This window comes from Hirundo rustica, chromosome 10, assembly GCF_015227805.2.
Source record: "Hirundo rustica isolate bHirRus1 chromosome 10, bHirRus1.pri.v3, whole genome shotgun sequence".
Lineage (NCBI taxonomy): Eukaryota > Metazoa > Chordata > Aves > Passeriformes > Hirundinidae > Hirundo > Hirundo rustica.
Genome location: NC_053459.1, coordinates 25,832,549 through 25,859,315, shown reverse-complemented (window position 1 = coordinate 25,859,315; position 26,767 = coordinate 25,832,549). Strand labels below are relative to the sequence as shown.

The 26,767-nt window shown below is 38.3% G+C and overlaps 1 protein-coding gene across 3 annotated transcripts; it reads left to right on the top strand.

The window, feature by feature from the left end:
* The first annotated feature begins 351 nt into the window (after positions 1 to 351).
* Positions 352 to 15,337, top strand: GYG1 (glycogenin 1). Of its 3 annotated transcripts, none has more exons than XM_040074016.2 (8): positions 352 to 495; positions 3,686 to 3,821; positions 5,738 to 5,912; positions 6,248 to 6,410; positions 10,081 to 10,207; positions 13,380 to 13,599; positions 14,276 to 14,326; positions 14,550 to 15,337. In XM_040074016.2, exons 1-8 carry the CDS (start codon positions 489 to 491, stop codon positions 14,709 to 14,711), a joined length of 1,041 nt encoding a protein of 346 aa, XP_039929950.1. In that variant the 5' UTR covers positions 352 to 488; the 3' UTR covers positions 14,712 to 15,337. The 3 variants fall into 3 exon arrangements, with proteins under 3 accessions (XP_039929950.1, XP_039929951.1, XP_039929952.1); XM_040074018.2 differs by lacking the exon at positions 14,276 to 14,326 and adding an exon at positions 13,933 to 14,014 and having other exon boundaries at positions 359 to 495; XM_040074017.2 differs by lacking the exon at positions 14,276 to 14,326.
* Positions 15,338 to 26,767: the final 11,430 nt, after the last annotated feature.

Here is a 26,767-nt window from a genome sequence, read left to right as displayed (position 1 = left end):
CCACCTGTACTAATATCTGCAGGGAGAGTGCCGAGAGGACGGAGCCAGTGGTCTTAGTCCTTTCTCCCGCAGGGCTTAGCGGCCACAGGAGCAACGCTCATCGTGTGTAGCACCGCCGCTCCCAGTCTAAGCGACAGCATCCTGACACAGTCCTACCCTCTATTCGCGCAGTGGAGTATTTTGAAGCATTTTCAAGCCCCACTTTACCCGAGCAGCACAGGGCGGGAGGGCGTTAAAAACCCCCGGAGAGGGCGCGGTGCCGGTCGCAGAAGAAGGAGGGGGGGGGGGGGGGGGGGGGTGACGTGCCGCCGCCACAGGAGGCCATGGCGGGGGCTCCGCCCGCAGCGCCGCGGGAATCCCTCGGGGCGGGGCCTCCCCCGATACCACGAACGTAGCGCTGCTGGCCCCGCCCCTATATAAGGGGCGGCCTCAGCGCGGCCCCGACCGCGGCTATCGCGTCTCCCGCAGCTGACCTGCGTTCGGGCACCATGGCAGGTCAGTATGCGCCCGCCTGGCTCGCGCCGCCCTTCGCGAGGACCGCGCGCCGCGCTCGCGGAGCCGCCACGCGCTCCCGGCCGCGGGATGGCGGCGGCCGCGGCTGCGCCTATTTTAAGGCAGCTGTCCCGGCGGAGAGCGGGCTCCGGCTGGTGGGGGCAGGGGCTGCCCGCGGGGGGGTCGGAGCCGTCCCGCCGGGCACCGCTGTGCGGTTTGAGAGGACGCGCACGGTGCCGGCTCTCTCCGTGCCTACCTCGACGCTCTGCCCCAGGCTCCGTCCCCTAACGGGAGGGATGTAGCCGGCGTGGTGGATAGCAGGGTGGGCCGGAGAGGCCACAGTAGGGCTACAGCGGCTCACAGGAGACTCCTAAGACGCCGGAGAGAGCTTGTGATTTCTGTGATTTTGATACTTTGCAGTGAGTAGGTCCTTACTGGCTCTCCGCGTACGTGTCGCTTCTTTCTTCCGTTGTTTTGTTTTTGATTTTTTGTTGTTGTTTATTTGTGTTTGCTTGTTTCCTCCCCTCCGATTTTCACCTGAAGTTGTCAGCAGAGTCGGTTTCATTTTCAGGTCTGGAAGCCTGCAGGACATCTGCACCCCGATGCATATCTTGATATAAGATGCTTCTGTCTCTCTAGGAATTCCGTATTTAAAAAAAAAAAAAAAAAAAAAAAAATCAGATATACTAGCACCCGACTCAGAGAATAGGAGGAAAGGCAAGCACCTGTGAACTCTGGCTATACCTATGAAAAATCTTGCAGGGGAATTTTTAAATGATCTGAGGCAAGCACTCCAGTAACCTCTTGCATGCCATCAAATAGAAGATCGCTTCTAGCTCAGACTTCCAGGATGCTTGTGGGTGTGTAAGGGCTAGCATAAAAACCCTTGCAAAGAGATATTATAGCCTGTGAAGTTGGGCAGCCAAAGAGGTCTCTGAAGTAGCATGGTTTTGTCTGGGTAAGTCAATTAGGAAGCTGTGCAACTGCCTCTCATTCTATGTGGTTTTAAAGACATATAGTTGCACGTACTGTGAGTTCCTCTTGTTTCGGCCTAATAGTGGCTGCTGTGTAAACACAAGATTCTGTGTAAAGTGTTAAGAGAGAAGGGGAAAAGGATGAGAAGGGAGAACCACACAGGTGAAATACCTGTTGTTTAAGTAGAACGGACTAGTCTTTTGCAGATGTAACTTCCATAATAAGACCAACTGATCTTGCCCAAATTGTAGCATGGGCTCATGTACTTATGAATGCATGTAGTGGAATATGTAGAACATAGTTTATTCAAAACCTTGGGAAGTTGTGCTGACTTAGATGGCCTCTAAGTTCTAAGAAGCATTATTTACCTCCTATCAAGAGCTGTAAAATTTCCTCCTAGAGCTGGGATGCACTAGGGGACTTCTTAGCTTTTACTCCATCATTAAATTGACTTTATTTCTCTAAAGACCTTTGTGTGTGAATATTCAGTTTCAAGGTGAGACAGAGTAGAGGTATACCTGCTAACGGGTCAATGAAGAAAAAACCTGTCTTTCAGTGGCAAGGTCACTTTAAGAATTAGTCTTACACTGCTAGGGAGAAAAAAAGCAACATTCAGATGAATGTTGGGCACAATCCCACTTTGTCTGCGCTGGATTTTTAGTGAGCTGTCTGAGAGCATAGTGTCAGACTTCCATGTATTGAATAGCAACATGTGAATTACCTAGTGAAAAACCCTGTCCTGCTAGGAGGATATTTATACAATTTAAAATGTTACACACTTGCCCTTTCAAAGTTCTGTAGGCTCGCAGAATATGAACTAGTACAAATAGGCAGCAAAAAGTGAATTGAAACAAAATATCTTTATTCACGGCATTATAGAAGCTTTTTTGATCTTTGTGATTGACCACTATAATCTAAATCCCTTGGGACTAGTTGGTTTTGCTGCTAAGCAAAATAGAAGGTTTTGTAGCTGGTCTATAGATCTTGCAGACCACATTTGCAGAGATTATAGGCAATTATGGTACATGATTGTCTGTCATCAATTGTTAAGGGGGTATTAAGTTAAAAAGATATTGATGATGACTGCCTCACAAACTTAGGCGTTGTGCCAAACAATTTTTTTTTTTTTTTTTCCCCTGAAAGGAACTCAGTATTTTAACCTTACTATTAGGCTTGATACTAAGCCTTTAAGTGCCCAGAACTCTCACTCTGATCTAACCTTGTTAACACCTTCTGTAAAGAAAATAAATCAAAGTTGCTAAAATAAACTTGACTCTTGAAATTCTTAGGAAGAAACTGTTTGGCTGATAGAGTGAAAAATGGATTGGTAGAAAAGAGAATGCTTTGTAAAGTGATATAACTTTGAAAGGAGGTCTACATGAAAAGAGTTAACAGTGAACTGAAGAACTTTTATAGGTCACTTGTTTGCTTTGGTTAGTCCCACTCTGGCAGTTTAAAACAACATGAAAGAATGCAAAGCTTGTATAGTATGACTTCAATAAGTACCATATGGCAAAACAATCTGTCTTAAGCTATATTTAAAATACAGGTGGAGCAGAAGATTATAGTACCTTTTTTTGCTCAAAGAGTAAAAATTGTTCCTGAAAGTTTTAAATTGCTTTTTGTATTATTGGTTACTTCCCATTTAAATCTTGCATTCTTGTGACAGAGCTGCAAGCATGGGTTGCAGAACAACTGATCTGTAAAATCCTGAGCTAGCAAAACTTAAAACTGTTGTCTAAGATACAATTTAATGCTTACTTTCATTTGAAAATGAGGTGTAAGTTTTACACTGCTTTAGCTTCTGTGTTGAGAGCTGAACATAGAGAAACTCTACAAAACCCTACTAACTCTAGGCCAAAAGCAAGGCCAAACACTTTTTGCATAATAGCGTATTAGTGGCCAAAGTAGGGCTCTTTAGAATTTTGGATTGTCTCTACATTTGGCATGACTTATTTAACCTGTGGGCGAATTTGAACTGGTGTTCTCTTGCAGCAGTCTTTTTGTGGGTCATTTTACTGCATTTTGCCATGTGTCAAGTTACCAATAGCAAGCAATCTGCTCCACTGAGTCACATAGGAAGGCCCTACACACAGAATTAAAGGGCACATCTTAGAGGTCTCACAGCATGATTACTTAACAATACTAGGTTTCTAATGTATCTATGTCAGAATAAAGTAGTGGATCATGCTAACTTGACCAAGTTCATTTCTTCCAGACCAGTCTTTTGTGACTCTAGCCACAAATGACTCCTATGTGAAAGGAGCACTGGTACTTGGTTCGTCCTTGCAACAGTACAGAACAACAAGAAAGCTGACTGCACTCATAACTCCACAGGTCTCAGATCTTATGAGGTAAGGTCACTTACATACTTCAGACTGCAACAGTTCCTGCTGACGTGCAGGCTGAAAAATGGATGTTAAATTCCTTAATAGTAACCTTTCAGAACTCTGGAAGCTAAAGAGCTGATTTCAGCAGAACTCAACTTATCTGTACTATCTGGAGTTCTTTAAGTTTTTCAAACATGAAACTGTTTATGTTTTGGTGTGGTTTTTTTACTTCCTGATGATGAGTTAAACAAATAGTCTCCATTTAGACCTCTAAACCATGACTTGATACTGATATTTCTGCTGGACCTTCACTCTTTTGTAGTCCTACTTAGAACCATCCAAAAATGTGATATTGCCTGTGCATTTGTTAGCGCTGCGTGTATGCATGTGGAGGTGGGAGCAGGGAGTTGGTATTTATTTGTTTTGCAGAAGTGTTCCTGATTGAGATAGTATAACACAAGCTCTCTTGAAATCTAGCAGACACTTCAAATTTTATCGTGGGAGAAGAAAGCGAGCAGAACTAAAGTAGCACCTGAATCAGCAGCTGAACAGAGGCATCTAACAAGGTCACCACAGTACATCAAATGAAATTAATAGGCAATTGCTCCTACAGCCTCCTTAGAATAGTCTTACTGTGGAGGGGACTGGATTCTCTTTCCACATGTAAAAGGGTAATAAAAAAAAGGCAAACAATGAAACAGTTAATAACTACGGAAACTACAGATGATAGGTCAAGATTCTCTGCATAGGGAAGTAATTCTGAAAAGAGTTATCAATATATAGACACAATAGAGAGGTGAGTCAATTAAAAAATGCAGCGACCCTCCCTGGAGTCTCCTGGCAGCTAAACAGTTGTAGCGATATTAAGATGCTGCATATAGGAGCATCCATTCCAGCCTACTAGGTGAGTGTGTTCTTCTAAGATGAGCCTTAAGTGAACCTATGTCCTAGTGCAAGCCAGCTGATATTTTGCCCTTAGACCAGTGATACCTACGTACCTAGTGATGTAATTCGAACTTGCATTTCTCACCCTGTCTCCTCTAACAAAATATGCCTGAAGTTCAGAAGCACTGTCCGCACCGAACTGTTGGTATAAAGACTGCCTTGCAAGGCAGAGTTCCAAAACTCATTTACAAGCTCTGTGGCTCAAATTGTTCTGGTAACTGCTGAGCACTCAAGATATGCTGTGGAACAGTAAGACTTTACTGACGTTTACTGATGTTCATGCTGTTTTAAGCAGCATGAACACCTTAATCTCTTGAACTAATGGTAATGCTCTATTGATGGCAAAGTGAAGGTTGGATATCTGCCAAAAATTTCACTACACTGCCTGAAAGTTTGTCACTCTTTAGTAAATATGATACTGGCTCAAAGCATTTCTGTACCCATAGCCATGACTAAGTCAGTCTTGAAAAGACTTTATGAGACAAAGTTTTTAGCAACTGGGTCTAGTCAGATGTCACAAATCCAGAACAGTGTAAGTATTGCATAAAATTGTGTCTCAGCTGTTTGGGATTCAGCTACTGTCCTGCTCAAGCTAGTCTAACTGCTTCCCATTTCTTAATTGCCTGCTCAGAGTAGACTATTAAATTGCCAGAAATCAGAGTCTGGATTAAAAAAAAGCTTTGTGGAAAATTTGTACTACATAGCTATGACTTACTGGACTTGATAGCAATGCCAACTAAACTCTGTGGAAGGAAAAAAAAAAAAAAAACCAAAACAACCAAGAGTCTTCTCTGTTCCCCAAAATGTGAACATTACAAACTTTGTGGCAGACAGGTGTATTAGTGCGTTCCAACATAAGCAGTCAATTCTTACTTCATTTCAACAAGAAATGTTGCCAGGTTCCCTGTCATTCCACTACTCTTTACAGAATCTGTCATGTGGTCTGTCATTGGAGTAACACTAGAACTAAATCTTGCCAATTGACTCTTCCCCAGGAGAGTGCTGGAACAAGTCTTTGATGAAGTCATATTGGTAAATGTCTTGGATAGTGGGGATTCAGCACACTTGGCACTAATGAAAAGACCTGAGTTGGGCGTCACACTAACAAAGCTTCACTGCTGGGAACTGACACAGTTTTCAAAATGTGTTTTCATGGATGCCGACACAATGGTAAGTGGCTGTGTCTCATGGTAGCTCTTAAAGACCTAGTATAAGGGTTGTTGGATTTTTTTTTCTGAGGGTTGTTTCTTTAGGTTTTTTTTTCAAGAGTAGGGATAATAGAAGCCTTTTACTAGATGGATTAGTAACAGTAAGAATGTATTTGCCTTTTAAATGAAACTGTCACAAAGTCTGTGGGGACTACTTCCATAAAGCATTGTCTTCCATAAGATGAACATGGATACAAGAACTTTCTTTTACGTCTTAATGTTGATGCCAACGTCCGTTAAAACATGATACTGCAATTCCTAACCTAAAAGCATTTTTTAAAATTCCCTTACAATTAGGTTTTGTCAAATGTAGATGAGCTTTTTGAGAGAGAAGAGCTGTCTGCAGCACCAGATCCAGGCTGGCCCGACTGTTTTAATTCAGGAGTTTTTGTTTACCGACCTTCCATTGAAACATACAGTCAGCTGTTACAGTTTGCCACAGAGAAAGGCAGCTTTGATGGTATGTATTAATTTGTATTTCAGTGTAAGTTAGACCAAAATGGTGACAGTAGTTGGGATGGCTCAGTAACTAAATACATCTCATGGGGACTCTGTATGATAGAATTCTCTATGTAACTATGCAAAAATTGTATCCCTCTCAGAAATAGAGGCTATCATTACAATATGTGGTAAAACTACTTTTTTCAGACTTCCTGAAATAAAAACTGAGTTTGGCCTCCAGACTAACAAGTGTAGAATCATATAACAAGAAATGAAACTCCAGTACTATGCTTCAGATATCCCTACCACTGAAGGCTCGGATGTTCTATACTAACTCAAGCTGCTATAGAAAAAATATAGTACTGGTGAACTTGAACAGAGCTTCAGAGAATCAAACATTGGAAGATGCAGCTATCTCTTCATATGCTATGGGATGTCTTCCTGTCATTACAGGGTGGTGACTGTCTCTTTCCCATTATCAAATGCATGTAGTAGCCTTGGCTGCTTCCCACTATAGGTTACTTGGGATTGGCCAGTGTACCAGGTTTAAACTTGACAAGCCAAGTTCTGCTGTCCTGTAAGTCTACTAAATCTGTTACTGTTGCAGTAAAAGTGTATGTCGCTTGGCTATGGCTATAGTTAAAGGCTGCTGAGTATCACTGTCTCCTCTCGCTTAATTTCATTATGTAACTACTGTGGTACAAAATAAAGTCTAATTTAAAAAAACTACAGAAAACTATGTAAATAAGACCATTAAATGGAACTCTCAGATAGAAGGTAATGAGCTAGCCTGTTGACTTACCTCTCAGTACTTTGTGAAAAATAAAATATCCAGATGTCAGTCCTAGTCTGCAGAATAATCCTTGTTACTGTAGGGACTCTTGTGTGTGGCCTTCTAAAGAATGTTCATCACAGTTGCATGCTCAATGCTACCCAGTGAAAATGAGTACTGCCATTCAATAAAGGTCTGTACCTTGCTGTGCAAATTGATCACCAGCTATGGCAAAATCTATAGTATAATTCTGAACTGTTGCATTAAAACAAGCAAACAAAACCCCCCAAAACCACCCAACCTAAGAAACCAAACACCCCCCATCCTACTCCCCCGAAGAAACCTCCAACCCTCACAAAAAGCTAACAAGCAACCAAAAAAACACCCAAATTAATAGAACTGTTTTTACAATATCCTTTCTGACTTGAAAGCTAAAGTCATGCAATGGTAAAACTCCTTCTGTCCTAAGTGCAAAGCAATTGTTGCAGCACTTAACGATTGTTGCAGCAAAAAGAGTGGGTTAGTTGTTTAGGTATCAAATTTCTAGAACTATAATTTGTACTTCATCTTCAAAATTTACTTAGTTTTTATTAAATGGTACCACTGATCTGAGTAATGAGACCATGGAGACCTAGACTATCTGTATAAGCTACTGCTGAGCTCAGGAAGCTGGTAGGGAGAAAGGGAATTGAAAATTAAATTGACCTAGAAAGTAATAAAAGGGTCTAGGAAACTTAGCAAGAGAAACCTGTGAAGGGTCACTGCTTTTAACAGGACACAGGGATGCAAACCTAACAACCTACCAAACTATGTGTAGTTGAAGTCAAGCTGCAAGTACATTGTCTGCAGTAGGAGTAATTAGTGAATGGAAGATCTTCCAGAGTATTTCTTGCATGTAACAGCAGACAGATGTCTCCTATGTAGTGCTGTTGTCCAGAAATGGCAGAATGATGGCTACCTATGTAGACATCTCCTCTGTCTAGACTTCACCTTTCTAGATAATAAAGAACATGTCATGCAACTACTCTAGATGCCATCTAAAAGTAGCAGATGGGAAAGAACAGTTTGGTTTTAGAAGAAATCTGGTAGTACTGCTATTTAAGAATGTTGCTATTGCTTGGACAATCCTCTGGCTCTTTAGCCTGGGATCCAAAATAGTTGCTTTTACAGTCTTGCTGTATTGTACCTTCATATGCATCTGTAAATATGTAGTTGATATAAGTACTGCCTGATTTTTCACCTTATGTTTGCGATCCTGTTTATATAACAACACTCCTGATGAAGTCTGAATTAGGACAGCTAGGTGCCGCTTTCATTGTCTGCTTTGGCACAAATGCATGCAATCTGAAAAAAAGCCTAGTACATAAAAAAATCAGAGTGAGAGTAACTCCTGTAGAGTAAGTTAAATACACTGTTGCTGCCCCTTCAGTTCTCTTACGATGGATACAACTTCTTCAAAAGTGCTTTCCTTCCTTTATGGATTGAGAGGCAAGTCAGAGGTTTGAAATTACCGGACTGAGTCTCCAGGCTGTTTCTCACTCTGCAATCTGCATGCATGCTGACAGCTGTAACAGGATACCTAGAATTTATATTTGTCAGTGTACTGTCCGTACATCTAAGTTTAAGCACAACGTCTAGATACTACAGCTGCAAAAAGCAAATCCTGCTCAAACAGCACTGATGGTATAAACCTTAATACTGCCCTAAATCAAATCATAGGTCAACAAAAATCTTTTCCTAAGTCAGCAGAAACTGAGTTCTTGAGAAGATGAAAGATTAAAAGGAAACATTGTACACTAACCTATCTCTTTACCTACTCTTTAGTAATGCTGCTTTTGAATGCAGTGATAGGTAAAAGAATACAGGCCAAAGTTGGAGGACTTCCTTCAATCTCATTGAAAGGGAAGTTATTACTGTTTAAAGACTAATTGTATTCATTGTGATAAAGAGTAAATGGATATACATAAATAAGTTTTTACTTCTCAGTAGTTGCTTATAAACTAGTTAAACTAGTCCACTCTGGCCTGAAGTGGGTTTTTTTTGTTTGTTTTGTTTTGTTTTTTGTGGTTTTTTTTTTGTTTTTTTGGGGTTTTTTTTTGTGGTGGTTTTTTTTTTTTTTTTTTTTTTTTTTTTGTTGTGTTTTTTTGTTGTTTTTTTTTTTTTTTTTTTTTTTTTTTTTTTTTTTTTTTTTTTAAGCTAATCAACCGGGGTGTACCAAACAACTTCAGAATCACTTAACCTTGTAACAACCTTTACTTGCAAACTTTAGAGGTGACCCCTCTGAACACAGATTGTTCTCCTCATTTAGTGGTTATTCATGAGCTTTTTAGTACAGAACAAGGAGCAGTTATTGTCTTTGTTAAGGAATTTGATGGAGTTTTACTAGAGTTGTCACCAAGATTACACGTGCTTTTCATATCAGATCAGTGTGGAGGTAGATGCATCTGGGACTGCAGGTCTAGCAAGCCACTGACACCCTAACTCTGTCAGAGAGATGATGTTGGTCATGCATCTGTAGGCATAAGTAACAAAACCAATGGATGCCATTTGATCTTCTGTGCTACAGTTTTCCTGAAGCTGAACAGTGCTCAGTTGTACTGTTTTATTGTGGGGTGTTTTTTCTGCCTTATACAGGTAGAACTTAAGGTGTAAGAGAAAATGAATGGCAGAGTTTGCAAGCAGCTTCCTATCTTTTAACAAAAGTAACCTCATACACCCTATTTCATTCTCTGCATTTTTGGACTATTGAAAGGATGCAAGGTTTACAGGGTTCTTCACAAATGGAACTGTAGTGCTCTGTGCCAGACTTCTACAGGACATGATAACTGCATTAGCAATTCTTTCTTAGTAAGGTGACTGAAAAAGATCCTCGAACACCTCTCTGATGCTCATAGCCTATTAATGCATTCTCTTTTAGGTGCAGATCAGGGGTTATTAAACACCTTCTTCAGCAGCTGGGCAACAACAGATATGAGCAAACATCTACCGTTTATTTATAATTTGAGCAGCACTTCTGTATATTCCTACCTTCCAGCGTTTAAAGCGTAAGTTGAAAACTCCAAGAAGACTTTCAGAGCTTACATATTTTTAATTTCTTGTAACAGAATGAACAGGTATGATGTGAGCTTACACAGGTTTTCTAGAAGAAGACTGTTCTTGTCGCTCAAAATATCAAAATTCCTTCTCTTAAAAAAAAGATTGAATTGATGAAAGTCAAATGAATCATGTCAAGATAAATGCAGAGAGACAGCTGTATCTGTAGCTTAAATCACTCATCCCTGGTGATAACACTGAAATTGATTTAGAATAAGAACATTTGACAGATCACTTGCAAAAGGAAAAACCACTCCTCCAGTATAGGATACAGTCTAGTACAGTTCTAACCAGGCTCTTGAATCAACTCGAGCTGAACTTCAGCATGTCATTGGTGGTATCCTTCCCACTTAGATAACTTGCCCTTTTTTCACTGCAATTATTTCAATTACTTGGAGTATTTAACAACCACTAGTTGCAGTTTCATCTAATCAACCTATACCATTCAAATAAGTGTGGTGAACAAAGGGTTTGTATCAAGCTAGAATTCTAGCTTAGAACTCTCCTAACAGTCTTTCTAGACCTCTGTAAGTTCCTTAAGCAACAGCAAGATGGAACAAAGAATACAGACAACCACATATTATTGCATGTTTCCTCTGTGACAAAACCTGTATCCTCCCTAGCTAGCAGCATTAGTTTGGCATGTGAGTAAACTCTATGTCAGAGGCAGTGTTGCTCAAAGTGTTATAACAATCCAGGAGAAAGGGGGCGGGGGGGAAAGAAGGGAAACTGAAGTGTTACACAGAAACTCTTTATCTATTATGAGCTACAGAAATTGGAGGCAAGGGAGAGGGAAAGTGCCAAGTGCATAAAAACAGTCTGATCTCTGAATGACATCAGGTTACTAGTGTCTAAAGCAGCAGCTGGCATAAGCAAGGCTTACTGGCTCAAGATCAAACTATGTCTTGTGATCAGAATACTATTTGGAATCTTGTCATGCTAAAAGTGGAACACTTATTTAAAGAAATATATGCAAGCCTCAGAATGACTAAGTAGCTGGATAGCATTCGATAAACTAACATCTGTTGTAAAGTATGCCCTCTTTCCATGGCTGGCTGTTAGTCACATGGCCTTAATTTTACCAATTACTTTGTTGCCACAAAAGATTAATTGGATCTGGGAGCTCCTGAAAAAAATTCTCTTTAACTGAATCAGTTGCTTAACTGAATTCATCAGACCTTCAAAAATAAAATGCTGGAAGTTGCAGCCCTTGTAAGTAACATTCCCTGCTCAATAGGTGGAACAAGTTCCCTCGGCTACATCAGCAGCTGCACTCCTGATAATCAGCAGTTGGGATGTAGTAAAATTTAAACGTACTGCCAGCAATAGCCAAGTTTTTTGCAGCTTTGTACAGCGAGACTAGATTTCACAGCAGTCTCAGTAATCCTTTTTCCAAAGAAAATGCCAATTCATGACAAATGCTCTCTAACTTCAAAACATTGATGAAGGACTTTTCTGGGAGATGTGGAAAGACAGATTAGTTGCTGAGGCCAGTGTGGACATAAAGCTTCCTAACAGTTGAGCTTAAATGTCAAATTAAAGTATTGCAGGTCCAGAAAGTATCTAGAAAGCAGAGGCTGAAAACATTGTAGATGCTTGTCACCTGTTGCTCTGACTGTAAGTGGACCAGACAGCAAGAGTACACTTCTCCATTTGCAACAAAAGTCACATGATACTTCTTATGCGTTCTTTTTTCTAACTTAACTTCTCTTGAATTTTGAACAATAAGTTTCCTCAGAACAGGAGCAGCCTAAGGTGAAGAAAACTCAGGTTATTTAGTACTGTGACAGCTAGTAAAACTAAGGTAGTCCCCTTATGCTAAATCTTGACTTTTGGGGTTTAAAGTTAAAGTCCAGTAACTTACCTCTTCAACACACTTTTTTTCATGCAGTTAATGCAAATACTTGGCCTTCCACACACACATAAGTCTTCATTCTGCAGTAAGAGCAGTTGTATTCAAAACATTGAACGTGAACACTGAAATATAGTCAAAGACCTTAAAATAGTATGAAACCCACAACTCCATCCAAATACTTGGTTTGCATATTCTATGCCTTTTGAAACACACCTGTGTTGTCACCATACATAAAAGTCTTAATGTCTGAGTCCTTCCTGGTCGTAATGATCAGCATCTGCTTAATAAAATGTTAGACAACCTACTTGATGTTACTATCCATTACAGTCATACTATGTTGACACAAAGGCCTAATGTGGTACAAAGTGAACCAGGTGAGATAGTCACTGTTAGCAGAGAGACTAGTATTGCTTGTTCACAAAACTGAATCAAGCTGAAACCTAGTTCTAGAACTGTAGGAGAATGACATGAATGTTGTCTCTTTCAGCATTAAGTTCTTTACTTGAGAAGAGGTGCATCTCTTCTATGCTTTTAATACAGAAGAACATACTGAAAACAAGTTGGGACAAAGCTAGAAGTCTGTATTGAAAATGGAGTTTAATGGTTTCAAAAAGAAACAAAAACAACCCACTACCAAACCCACACATGGCTGCCCTTAGGTTATCTAGGAATTAAGAGTTGTCTAACGAGGCCCTGATGCACCAAGATCAGGAGTCTTCTGAAATGCCTTGGTTATACAAAGTTATTATTTTGCACGGACATGGTCTCCTTGCAGCAGAGCCATCCAATGATCCATTTCTAAAGGGCTATAAACCGAAAGGGTAACTCTTAACACTGACACACTCTCCACATAATACTTGTAATGCTTAACTCTGGCTTGCTGACTTTGGAGTAGAATCTTTTTCACTTTTAAAACCAGTTCTGATTGCAACGGCTGCTTGAGACTGCTCTCTCCTGAGCTATGGACATCACCCTAAAGACTTGATTTGTCTGTAAGTATTTGAATAGCCCAGACCACTAGGTTTTGGCGGTATTCTGACTAGTGTAATGTAGAATTCAGTTTGCATTTTTTCTGTTGTATCGCAATGCTTTCAGTCCCAATAGGCATTGGCAGTTTGATCATTTAGCATTTAGCCTCCTAAATATATTCCTATTTCTGTTTTCTGGATAAATACAGAAATAGCAGGTTAAAAAAAGTTATGTCTGCCAGTCGAAGCTCATTTTCTAGACATGTACAAACTGACCTCTAAAATTTTTCTGCCCAACAGGTTTGGTGCAAATACTAAGGTGGTGCATTTCCTGGGAAGCACAAAGCCATGGAACTATACATATGACTCCAGAACAAAAAGCATAAAGGGCAACGTGGATGACCCTAAAATAGTTCATCCAGAATTCCTCAACATGTGGTGGGATACTTACATAGCTGATGTTTTACCATTACTAGAACAGCATGGAATTGTTAAAGAAAATACTACAGGAGTAAATATGGTACGTGCTCTAATAATCTTGTATATCCATACATAAGTATGGATGACAGGTTATTTGAAATTGCATCAATTTCCCTTCCCTCTGTCCATCTCAAAGCATGGGTGTGGTTTAGTTTGTGGGATGCAGGGTATTTTAGTTTTGTCCTTTTAAGCTTGTAATAAATAATACTACAAAAGAGAAGCATGCTAGACAGGCCTTGGACGTAACTGTATGCTTGCCTAAAACAAACTATATATGTCGTTAATGTCGCACCAGTTCTTATACTGTGGTAACTTTGATATAGTAACTTACTTTATGTATACAGAGAAGGGCCTAACTCTTAATGTGTTGCAGCTAATAAGGTTCTCAAGCAGAAGAACCCCAGTTCAGCATGCAAATATGTACGTACAGATCTTGCATGGTGAATCACATTTAGGTAAGCCTAGGATACCTTGAGAATCAATACTTATATCAACAGGCAGTGATGAATGCCAGTACTGATTAAAACCAAAGTAATGCTTCTAACTCTAGTTCTGGTTCACAGAGTTTAGTAGCCTGCATCTGAATGCAGACTTCTTAGTCTCAGCTTAGTACATGGACCAGTTTAAGTTCTCAGCCTTTCTAAGACCAAAGTTACTGATCTCTTAAGATGTGCTTCTCTTGGTAATCTTGCATCTTTCTAACAAACTATTTGCAGCTATCTGGCTTGATCTATACTCTGGCTTTCTCTTGTGGCTTCTGTAGAGAGGTATGAAGAACTTAAACTTTACTTTTTTTTCCCTTTTTCCCCCCCTTGCTAACTTCTATAACTCTGCTTTCCTATTTTGCTAGCAAAGCTGCACAATCCCTACCCACTGGCAATGCTTGGTACTGTGCATGATAACATCTACTTTGTTGGCCCATTCTATGGCCTGTTTTTTGCTTTAGCTGTACGAAGTATTTCTATATTTTTACTCTGCCTTTCCTTTTAGGCAGAAGTTACAGAGGCAGTGTCCCACGTATCAGTATCACCGCTATTACCAACTGAATCTTCAGAGGAACGCAAGGAACGGTGGGAGCAGGGCCAAGCTGACTATATGGGAGTGGATTCCTTTGACAACATCAAGAAGAAACTTGATACCTACCTTCAGTAGAAGTGCCTATCTCAAACAGTGGTGATGCAAGGACTTGTTCCAGAACTAACAGCTAGAAAGGTATAGATGGTGGTCAGTTACACTTGCTAGTAGCTTGAGGAAAATCTTGGCTGAAGGCCTCTGCAGTGCTACAGATGAAGACTGAGCAAAAGCTAGGAAGCAGAATCCTTGGGCCACCTATTACTGCCCAATTTCCAAGTCTCCCTACTAGATAAAACCAGGTACTTTCAGCCTAAAATGTCTTCTGTTTTGATCAAATGGCTCAACATATTCTTTGAACTGGGTTTGTTACCTCACCTCATTAAGGTGATTAGCATTGATTCCTTTGCTTGCTGTTTTAGATGTAAAATCTAATTCATGGGATTGCTCATACACTGGAGTAGTAGCCATTCTGCTTTACCATAAATGTATTAATGGCACTGGGATCCATACAGTTGTAACAGTAATAGCACTGCTTTGCTCTTCCAGTCACAATTGCACTGAAATTTTGACCAGGTTCTTACGCACAGTGCCTGCAGCATGGCAGAATGCGTTTTTCAGTTCTGTATACTATGGGACTAGTAAAATGAGTTTTATCTGTTCCTTGCAATGTTGCACGTGATACAAAAATAAAAAGTTGTCATGCATTTCTGTCTTCCCTAAACTCTTGAGCAATTAAAAAAAGAGGAGCTCCAAAGCAAGCACCTAACTAAAATATTCAACAGGTATAAATACCCCTTAAGCTTTGCTGATGCTACTCAAGCTCTCATTAGCAAATGTCCAGCTTTTAGTATGTAATTATTTAGAAGTACTTAGTCATTTGCCAGGGAGCTGTTTAGGGCCAATCTCCATATTAGCTTGCCATAAATATAGGACAGAGCACTGGAGGAAGTACCTGCTGAAGCTGCTTACATTAGTAACTTGAAGTTTGGGAAGAAAGCATCTTTCTTTCAAGTGACTAAAGAAACATAATGCCTAATGTAAGCCCTGTACGCTGAACTTAGTCTTAAACACAACTGTGATACTACTTTGGCAAAGAAAGACTACACAGCTGCTTAAGTAACTGTACCTATCCTGTTAAGGAAAACTACTCTTTCCATGTGTAAAGACAGCAAAAGAAAGTGGGTTTTTTGCTACACTCAGGCTACATGTACTCCAAGACAGATGGAAATACAGTAAAAATAAAGCATGCTGATGACAGACAGAGATTGGCTGTCATCTGTACTAAGGTTTAGGTCTGTTCTTTAGCCAAAAGTCTAAAGAGAACAAAATTAGTATTCTTTGACAGCTGTACCTTGTACTAATCCAGAAACACTAAGGAAACATTACTTTGTTATTTCCTTGTAAAGGAGGATTTTGGCTGGAATCTAGTGATGGTGCTAAACCTGTAGCCTAGAGATAAAATAAACAATCAGCAAGCTCTCACCATTTGCTGGTAAAGCAGAAGACATAATACAAGTATAAGGGTTGGTCTGTTTTAACTTGTTTTCACTACTTAATCGGTCTATGATTTAGTTGGTCACCATTTAGGAAAAATGCTAAAAGATGAGGTCCAAACCAAAGTAGCTTGTACCTACTTAAAAGAACATAGTGTCTGACCTCCCAGTTGTAACTAGCCCTTTCCTGTATGGGTTTTTCTTTTGCTGTGTTTTTGTTGTTTTGTTTTTAACAGATAAATTTGAAGTTGTGTGAAAGCAGGAGGGATTACTAGTTACAGTCTGTAATGACAGAAGTATACTTTATCAAACAAATATTGGAGAGTTCTGCATCCTCAAAGACTACTCTGTGGAAAGTGGTATAATATTCTTTTTAAGCTAAACAGTCTAAATTTTCCTCCCCTTGTCTGTATTCATGCTTGAGAATAGGCACATTACTTCTTTTTAAGCTTAGTTGGAGACAACCAAGAAAATATAAAAGTATGATGCTTATTATCTGCCTGAAAATTTGGTTTAGCATTTAAGTTTTGTTACTTTAATACAATAAGGTAAGGAGAGATGCTGAATAACATGAAAACCAGCATGTTTTGGGTTAACAAATACAGTTAGTGAAGATAGATAAACTGTGAAAATAATTCTGTTGTAGCCTCTGTAACTCATACTATGATCAAGTGTTTACCACAGCCTCAGGAAAGGTATGACATCTATACCAAATTCTATGCAGCTTATTTTCAATAAAATGACCTGTATGTCATTATTTGCCACTATTTCCTTCACAACTGCTGCAGGCAGCTTTTGCAGAAAAGCAGAGATCCCTTTTTATCCCTTGCAATAGCATCACTTGATACATCAAGCAGTTTTCTGCTCTAATCTGAAGGTACTCAAAACAGCACTATACTCTAAACGTCATTATTCAGAAGAATCACAGCGCTGCTTAGATTGCAACTCAAATAGTGGAACTTCATTTGCCATTACGAAGACTATAATCTAAGATGCTCTTCAAATGGTGACAACTCAGAGTGACTCTCAAAAGCTTAAGAAGCATTTTTTCCATATACATCTTTATTTTATGTATAGGGTAAAAAAACCCAAAAAAACCCCACAAAACCCAAAAAACCCCAAACAAGCAAACAAAACCCAGCCAAGACTAAAATGATAGACTACTAACTCAAAAATTATTATTATTAAAAATAATTCCAAAAGCTCACTTCTAGAACATACTGTTCAAACTCCACAAAAGGGAATGCCCAAAGCCAAAGACTACTTACAGATTGTGAAAAGCAGAAAAAAAAAGCCCTAACAGCCAGAACACCTAGGTGTTTAACCACCTGCTTACTGAACAGCTCTATCAAATCAGACAGGACTTTTCTGTGCTCAGCTTTTACCTCTTTTTTCTCAGATACATTAATGGCTTTCTTGGGAGAGACCATAAAGCTTAGTACTACCTTCAGTATGTTACATACGGCTTTGGAACATGGAAATCATAATCTAATAGACAAAAAAAAAAAAAAAAAACAAACCAAAACCAACCCCCAAAAAAACACTAGTAATGGTTTTCACTTGTTTTCATAATCATACTAAGCCATTTTGCAAAATGTCAGCATATTTTCACAAAAGTAATGATGTAGCTTGACTAGTCATAGAAATGGTTCTCTTGCCTGAAATTTTTACTTGGAAATGGATACAAAAAAAAAAAAAAAAAAAAAAGCGCCAAATCCCCCCTTCATAAGTGTAAATTATTTTTCCAGCTTATCTCTAAATAATAAAATCTGGACCAGAAAAACCCAAGTTTAACTTACATAAACTCTAGGGGGGGGGGGGGGGGGGAATCCCAAAGAACAACAAAAAAATGCCCAAGAAATCAACCCAAAAAACCCCCTCCCAAAAAAGCCCCACTCAAAACCCAACTTCCAACAGGTTTAGTTCTGTTTTATCATTTTTTTTTCAGTTTTTCAGTGACAGTCAGATACTGGGTTCATGCTGTCTTCCATCGTTTGTGTCCTTGTAATTCTTTCTCTAAAAGACTTAAAGTATGCCTCTCTCCATAGCTAAGGTGCTGGCTCTCCAAAATCTGTATCAGTTTGTTAGCTTGCTTGTTTTTAACTGCTTTCTTAGTTCTTTCATTAGCTCACTTGCTCCAAACAGTAGGTTTATCTATCCAAATAGTAAATTAATCTTCCCTTAATTTCTCAGTCCTTTTCCATTTCCTATGTTTGCAATTCACCTTATAATCAGCAGGCTGATATTCTCAGACATAAGAGGTGACAGGCTTTACAGGCTTTACAGACTCCATTTCTCTGCTGCCAAGTACACTTCCCAAATCTAAACAGGACCTAGATACAGCAATTTCTGCCTCCAATTCGAAGTCTGTGCATCACAGTGAAGGGAGCAGAATGTTAGGTAAACATGTATCAGAAGATGAGAATCAAATGGAAAAAAAGGAACAGACATAAATATTCAACTAATACTAAACTGAGATTCTTCAGTGCTATTTTTTACTCAGTGGTACATGAACAGGTGTAGTTTACCAAATTCTTCCTCCATAAGTCAAGGGGGATGCAGATCAGCATTCCATTAAGATATATGTACAGAAGTGAAAAACATGTCATTTTTCCACTAAAAGAGGAAAAGCAATACAGGAAAACTGTTGGAAAGCTGGCAGCTATAAAATAATCTGTTTGTTTTAATTTATTTTGCAAGGACTAACTAATTCACTGACACGAGTGGATTAGATTCTACTTTGTATGTAGCATGGTTTTATTGTTCAAAATGTCTGTTGAAATTACTAGATAGCATGCTGTAAATACATGCCTATGATTCTAGCATTTTATCCAAAGAAACTTTACTTTTACAAAAATCAATGGAGTTCTGTTAAGTAAAATACTAAAAGAAACTGTTTTACAAATTTAAGTACTTCATTTTTACTAACTTCTGGGAAATAATCATCAGAGGAACTCCCTCCTGCAACTAAGTATTATTCAGAACTAGTAAAAAATACTTTAAAATGTTGAATTAGATAGCATCTTTGGACATAGCCTGCAAAAGTAAGAATTCCATATGAAGTGTCACTGACCACCTTTTCTGAAACAATTGGTTCAGATGATCTGTTTTATCAGGCAATACTTAGAAACATAAATCTACGTCATTTATAAACAGTTTTGTCTGAAGGAGAAGACACATTATTTACCTTTTATTACCTTTTCACCTCTAAAATGAGATGAAATGCTTGCAGGTTAGAATGCATGAATATACATTTTGGTTTTGAGGCATTTTTTTTGCTCTTAACCACTGTACTAATAAGCAACCTTTTGAAGAAATGAACACTGGAAAAATTTTGGGCATTCGTGTGTTTCTAAATTAACATTTAGGAGCAAATTAGTTTTTATAATTTATCTGAAGCATTTATATTTTGAACACAAAGACAGCAAATCTGAAAATTAGCATGGGGCATGTAACTTGAAGAGACATATTATCCAAAATATTAAATATGCTGTTTATGCAGAATACCAAAGGATCAAGTTATAAATCAGAGCCTTAATTTCATTAAATATTTTTTGGTTTATTTCACTTTCTGAAGTCTTTTTGGTAGCAAGGGCTCCTGCTACAAGTTCCTTCTTCTTGGTCTGAATTTTCAGGTTATTTTCTTGTACTGAATCCTTCACAATGAACCAAAATACAAAACAAAACTAAACAAAACTAAACTAAACTAAAAAAAAAAAAAAAAACAAACAAAAACCAAACCAAACAAACAAACGAAAACCCCACACAACAACAACAACAACAACAACAACAACAACAACACTACTCAAAACACTGAAATGAAGATGTTTTATTTCTCTAAATAAAAGTTTAGGATGAGATATTTAGGTATTCTGGAGAAAAAAGCTAGGGAGCTGAGTATCCTAAATACAGTTACATTATTTAGCTATTACTTTGTAAACACAGAGAAAAGGACTGTAAAGCAGTTGGAGGAAAAGGTGTGGATTGTTTGGTTTTGTTTTTTTGTGGGTTTGGGTATTTTTTGGGTTTTTTTTGGGTTTTTTTTGTTTGTTTGGTTGTTTTTTGTTTTTTTTTTGTTTTTTGTGGGTTTTTTTTTTTTTTTACATTTATTGGAAGGATATCTATCTACTTTTATTAAAAGAGAACCTGGCTTCAATTTTCCAAGTAATATTTTTGTGATGGAATATTAACAAGCCAGGCTAGCTGCTCTTCCACAGCTAAACAAGCTGCTAAGACAATGACAAAGGCATTCTACATACCTTCAAGATAATGAACTGTAATAGGCTAAGCAACAGCTATACTACCCCATTTGAGTCACTCCAAATAGCTCAACAGAGACATTTAATTTCTAATATTAAAATTTTACAATCTAAAGCACACTTCAGCAATCACTCCACAAATTAGTTTTACTGGTGAGACTGTGATAGCACAATTATTTTTAAAATACTGTAAAGCTTCTTGGAAAATAATTATTTATTCATAACCAGAAAGCTATTGGGATCATCTTCGAATCACCCTAGTAATTAAAAACAGCATTACACTTCTGACCCAGCATGTGACGCCTGTCGAAACACCGGTGTTCTGCAATGGGATTCCAAGCTATTAGTAGCAGCAATGAACAAATTAAATAACCTCCCTTCAAAACATAGTAGTATGCACATGGCATCATGAAGTAGATACTGTGCCATCATCTCTTGAGCAAATATTGCCTGCTTAATGTCTTACTCTTTAAGTATCCTGCTATAAAGAAAGCTTTGACAACTTCTGGTTATGTTCATAACAAGCAGGAACTTCAGGTAAAGACATTAAAACTAGAGTTTGTCAGGAGTCTAGGAGACATCTTACTTTAATTTTGAAACAATGACTGCACATACTAACTGACTCAGTACATGATGGCAAAATCTAAATCAGCTGGATACAGGCTGATGTACTTAACAGTAAACTAGACTGTTATGAACGCCTACGTATACTTTCATTAGTATATACAATAATCACCATGTTAGGTAAATAAGAAATTTTGCTGGACACAAAACAATAGTGTAGCTGTTACTCCTTATACTTTGGATGTAACATTAAATGTAAGGATCTGTGAAATGCCAAGTCTGTGCTCTGCATTTTCCCAGCATGTTTTATCTATCTAGAGGTACAGTACTATTAGTTCTCAGAGAAGAGATACTTAAATCTACATCAACTGTAATAATGTTCTGTCTCTGATAAGCAAGTGCAATGAGCTCACCTTGTCGTGTCACCCACATGCTGCAAGTTGTCTAAGACTTGTTCTTAATGACTTATTTTAGATTCTAAGAACCTCTGATGCCTACGCACACTCAGACATCAAGCTACAAGATAAAAGCCAAACAAGTCTTGTTCCTCCAATCCATGGTAGTAAGCAAAAGAGCTACAAATTATGTATTTGTCACTGCAAGATGAACATTCCTGGCAAGCTATATATGGCAAACTGTTCCATTATTAATCTCACTGTTTAAGAACAACATGATATCTGGAGGAAAGACCTAGCTCAAACATGCAGGAGTATGTTCCATTCTATTTTTGCTGTAGTCAAGAAAGACTGAAGTGTACTACTTTCATTCTTCTCTCATCAGTCCAGCACAGGAAAAGTGAATTGCAGTACTTCGATACCTTTCTGCAGTATCTCCTACAAAGGATACTGTATTTTACTTTGAAAAATATTTTAAAACCTGAGCCTTAGATAAACATCTGTACACTTGTGATGCTCTCACATTAAAGGTTCATATTTCTTCCTAAAGGTGAGAATTCTGCATCTATGATTGTATTTAAACAAACAATTTTAAAAGGCGGGGCAGGGGGGGCGGGAGAAAGTAATCTGTAGTTGGATAAATATTCGTCCCTTGCACTGTGGTAGTACATCTCTCAGAGAAGGAATGCAGACCTCCAAGTTACATTTCTACAATAAGTTCACAGAATTTGAAAAATGGGTTATTCCACTGGTATTTCTGCTTTGTCGGGGGCTCCTTTTCAAGAGCTTAAATTCCCCGGCATTCAGGTGGTTTTAGAGTTCTGGCCCTCTGCAAAGCTCTGTGCCAAACGCAGGAAAAGACGGAGTCTTCAAGGTTACATGCTTCGTTTATTAGTTCTTATCTTACAATTTTCTCAGTGTCTAAAAGATGTTTGCCGCGGCTCGGACATCTGGTGACTCCTCCTGTCTCTGGGCTGTCCTTATCTTTTATACTAATTGCTACTTATTCTTTATTTACTATTTATTACCAATGTCTATTACTATTACTAAAAAGGTCATCTTTGCTCTGACCCAATCCTCACTAACTACTTTGTGCCAACGTCACTGCAAAAATGGAGTGAAGGAACAAGAAGGAAGAAGAAAGAGACAACGCCCTAAGTTCTCCATCTTGCCCCATTCACTTCAATGCCAAAAATCCCAAACCCACTGTTTTTTCACCCTGTGATATACTAAACTACTATTTTTACACTCTTGTGGCCTGCAATGCTTCCTGCAGTGCAAGAAGCCTCTCCTATGGACTGAAATCAAATCCAGTGTCTCTCTAAGCCCTGGGCTCTGGGCTGGGGTCCCAGACCCCCCTGTCCTGGTCCCTGACCCTCCAGGGCAACCAAAGGAATGCCCTGGACTCCAACACTGCTTCTTAAATACTATTATTGCTGCTAGTGTACGTCAAGGAATGCTAATGCATGAATTAATCTCATTCGGCACTGATTATTCAAAAGTGAGATCATAAAGGATCGTGTGAGCCCACTGCTCCTCCATCAAACACAAGTAGTCAACCACTGCCATTTGGGATGGTTACCACCATAGGATGGTTATCAGCAGGATGAGAACTTGCTGTTCAGTTGTGTATAAAGGCAGCAATTATACTTGGCCCTGGGTTGTTAGGTATACCTGTAGACTTTAGATGACTCGGCTTAACTTATTTTCTTACAACTGCTTGCCAATATACGATGAATTCATTATACCTCTATACCTCATTCATTATCTTCACAGAAGATTAAAATTCTCTTGCAATTTCCACAAGTATTCAGAGAATTGTTGAAAAAGAAGCAGCAGTCAGACTCAATGGCATTGTGGTAGCGTAGGTCCCTTCCAACCGAATGGATCACTGTGGTCCATACACAGACAATATTTGTGAATATGCATTGCAATTTTCATGAATAAATTCTGTCATGGCAACTTTTCCATACTCTTATTCATACTAATTTCTTTCATTCATTAAATAGATAGATTTTGTCTTCATACTGTTACTGTCACTGACCTGATGTCCAAGCTAGTACTTTTTCTTTACTATTGTCACTGACAGATGCCCAAGTCCAAAGTTAAACCATTGTTTTAATTTACTCTGTTTCTTTCAAGTGCAGATTTTGTTTCAGTTTCCAACTGCCAAAAAACTTGGGAATTACAGCAGAGGAGTGAACAGAGGAAAGGCAGGAAGTGAATAGAAAACCCGTAATCTGGTACAATGACACAACACATGAACCAATTTTGCTAATACCATTTTGCTGCCAATAAAGGTAATTTACATTTTATTCCTTACAAATAATTTTGCATTTCTTTGTGCTTTAATGAAAGGAAAAAAACTTCCTAAGTGTTGGCATTACCAGTCTCCCATGACCCCCAAAGATAACCTCAGACTAATGTCTTAATTTATAAATAAATTCTCAGTAGTAACAGAAGAGACTAGAGCAGGCAAGCACTACATGAAACATATACTGTTCCTCAAACTCCACTTTATGGCTTTTGAAGTTCATAAACAACAAATAGAAAACCTCATTTGAAAGTACCAGAAAGAAAGAGAGATATGAAGAACAGATAACATGCTACACAGGTGTCACACACTCTGTTAGTAGTACTACTAGCATTCTTTCTAGTTAAAAAAAATAAATGGACAGCACAAAAAAATACAGTGTTAAAACAAGAAGATGCTAGGGAAACAAATGAAGAAAACTCCTATTTGTCTTTTAAACAGATACTCATCAGTCATTCTTTCTCAGATGGGCTTTCCTTCTGCCTCTAAGGAAAACACCAAAGAAGCTTCACCTGGGTTTGGCCATATCATTATGAACAACCCATTACGCATGGGATCCATTAAAAACAATAGGAAAGCTGCTGTCACATTTAATCCAACTCCACACACTTTCAGAAACAAAAGCATTATAGTTCAGGACCCTGCTTGGTTGCTTTGGAAACAACAAATTGCTTCCATTCTTCTGTGCCATTGACCCATCCAAATGAGTAAAGGCAAACCCTCATTCTCTAAAGAGAAAGTAAAAATGTTCAATTTAACAATCCATTTTCAGTGACAACAGGAAATAAAGACATTAAGATCCTGAGCTCCACTTTGAAATGCATATTTAAAATTCTGTTTTCTTTGTGAGATCTTTCTAAAACACCATAAAAGCACATGTTTATTAAAAATAAGATCAGTTCTACTGACTTCAAATGGTTTTCGATCAGTGACAAGAAAGTTGTGAACTGAGAGACAACCAGACATTTAGCAGCTGGATTTATCCCTCCGTAGTTCTACTAAAGCATGCATAAGAGCGTTTATCTGAAATCAAATAAAGTATTAATTTGAAATGAAAGAAAATTATTCTGACTTGGGTAGAGTCCATTCCTACAGATGGCTTTGATAAAGTTCACATCAATTGAGAGAAATCACTGTTCAGTAATACCTTTTAAATGAACTAATTTTGAATTCTGTGGGTAGGCTTTCTTCTAATTTCCATAGGAAACGAAGGGTTCAGCATTTTTAAGTGTCACAAACCACAGGGTGACTGAGAGTGCTTTGGGAAGGAGGATTCACAACCCATTTTTCAGATATACTTCACATTGTCAAAAGTCTGCAAGTCCCCTATCTCCAGGGTATATGGAAAATAGGAATGAAGTAGTGGAACTTCAGAGAATAAGGCTTTAGCAGTGGACCAGCCCCAAGGCAAGGTAGCAATACTCAAGAAATGAGAAAGGCTTCCCCCAGAAATACTGCGGCAAATAACATATGCAAGACCCTTGGCTAGGTATGACATGGGATAAGGAGGCATCAGAAGCTCTCAGAACCAACATGAGGTGGGATATGAGGCAGAACACTGCTAGTCTTCTCTGTAAGGTTTAGCTATGACAACATCAAGAACCACTAACTAGAGAATGAAAGTAACTGCACCAGCTTAAAAAAAAAAAAATCTTGATTTATTCTACAGCATAATGTCTGAAATCAGTTCTTAGGTCTCCACCAAAAGATTTTTAGGGAATATATTTGTAACCAGCATTTGAAAGAACAATTTCTTCATTAAAAGTTAAAAACTTAATGTTTCAGAAAAGCAATCTGAAAATGAAAAGGTCAAAGTACGAGCAGGAAGATACAAATTCTGGCAACAAGTAAGAGTGAGGCAAAGTAGAATGATGTGGCAAACCTTGAGAAACAAGTCTATAAAGTAAAATAACAATATTGCAATGTTTTTTCTGACAAATGTTGTATTTAACATATGCCCATTTAGTTTTCCCCTCTAGAGAAGAATATATATTACTTAAATAAGATTTAAGAAAGAAGGATTTATTTAGATTTTGTCACCAAAAGTAAATTAAGATTTGAATAAATTTCAGTAGTTATAAAACTGCTATCTTCAGAAACTGAAACAAAAGGCAAAGCTCTTAACCGGTAGTTTTATTCAACTAACATACATCTATGTAGCGAACAATGACCAGCATCAAATTACAACTGGTGTTCCTTTTGTCTTGTTTCCCTGCTGTGAAAATTTTTACGGTGTGATTTTAGTATGCTTTTTCTTCTGCGCTGGATAGACATGCTGGACAGATGTCTAAATAATAACTTGAAGTATGTTATCCATATGTACATGTTCAGTATATTTACATAATCATAGAGTATGCTCTACAAAACCATCATGAAAGCTAAATAAAACACAATAGAATGCACCTTTGAGCTAGATATCCACTCCTGATCAGGCTTCTTTCCATTACTGGAATCGATTTTCTCCTCTAGAGGACCATTCCACCAAGTTGTGTACTTGAAGCTCATTCCTACAGAGAGGGCATTTGGCTGTGCGAAAGCCCAAACAATATTAAAAGAAGCGCATTAAATCTAGTTATTTATAGTGAATGCTAAATACCACCTTTACAAAGCACCTTTTATGCATTTATTTTATTGATGTTCATGTTAAAAAATTCTCAAGGATTCATTCCTGTAACACACTTTGTCATTTCTGACGTGACAATCAAAACATTCTATTTGCAAGAACATTAACATGCAAGAACATAAACACTGCACATTTTATAACTACTCAGCCTTCCTTAAAAGTAAAGTGGTCTTCTTTCTGAGCATATTTATATTGAAATAAATAGCTCAAGGTTTTAAAGCAAGGATATATTTGTATTATGAGAGTAAGATAATTTAAAATATGAGAAAAATAAACCATCTTTCAAAGACAATATCTTTCTTAGTTGCAAACAAAAGAATGACCTTTTAGCCTTTTTCTTCAAAGCCTGCACAGAAATAATAGCAGTCTGATGAAATATGCTTTGTCAGGACCAGACACAGGGTATCTCCTCTTTTTCCCCAATAGGCACATGAAATGAGACATAACACCAAAAGCCTTTTTCTCTGAAGTGCATTCTAGATAAAG

What these genes read in the sequence shown, in the direction of transcription:
- GYG1 (XM_040074016.2), top strand. An exon ending in TACCTTCCAGCGTTTAAAGC is followed by an intron (nt 10,208 to 13,379) that starts GTAAGTTGAAAA and finishes TCTGCCCAACAG; the next exon opens with GTTTGGTGCAAATACTAAGG. An exon ending in ATACTACAGGAGTAAATATG is followed by an intron (nt 13,600 to 14,275) that starts GTACGTGCTCTA and finishes AACTATTTGCAG; the next exon opens with CTATCTGGCTTGATCTATAC.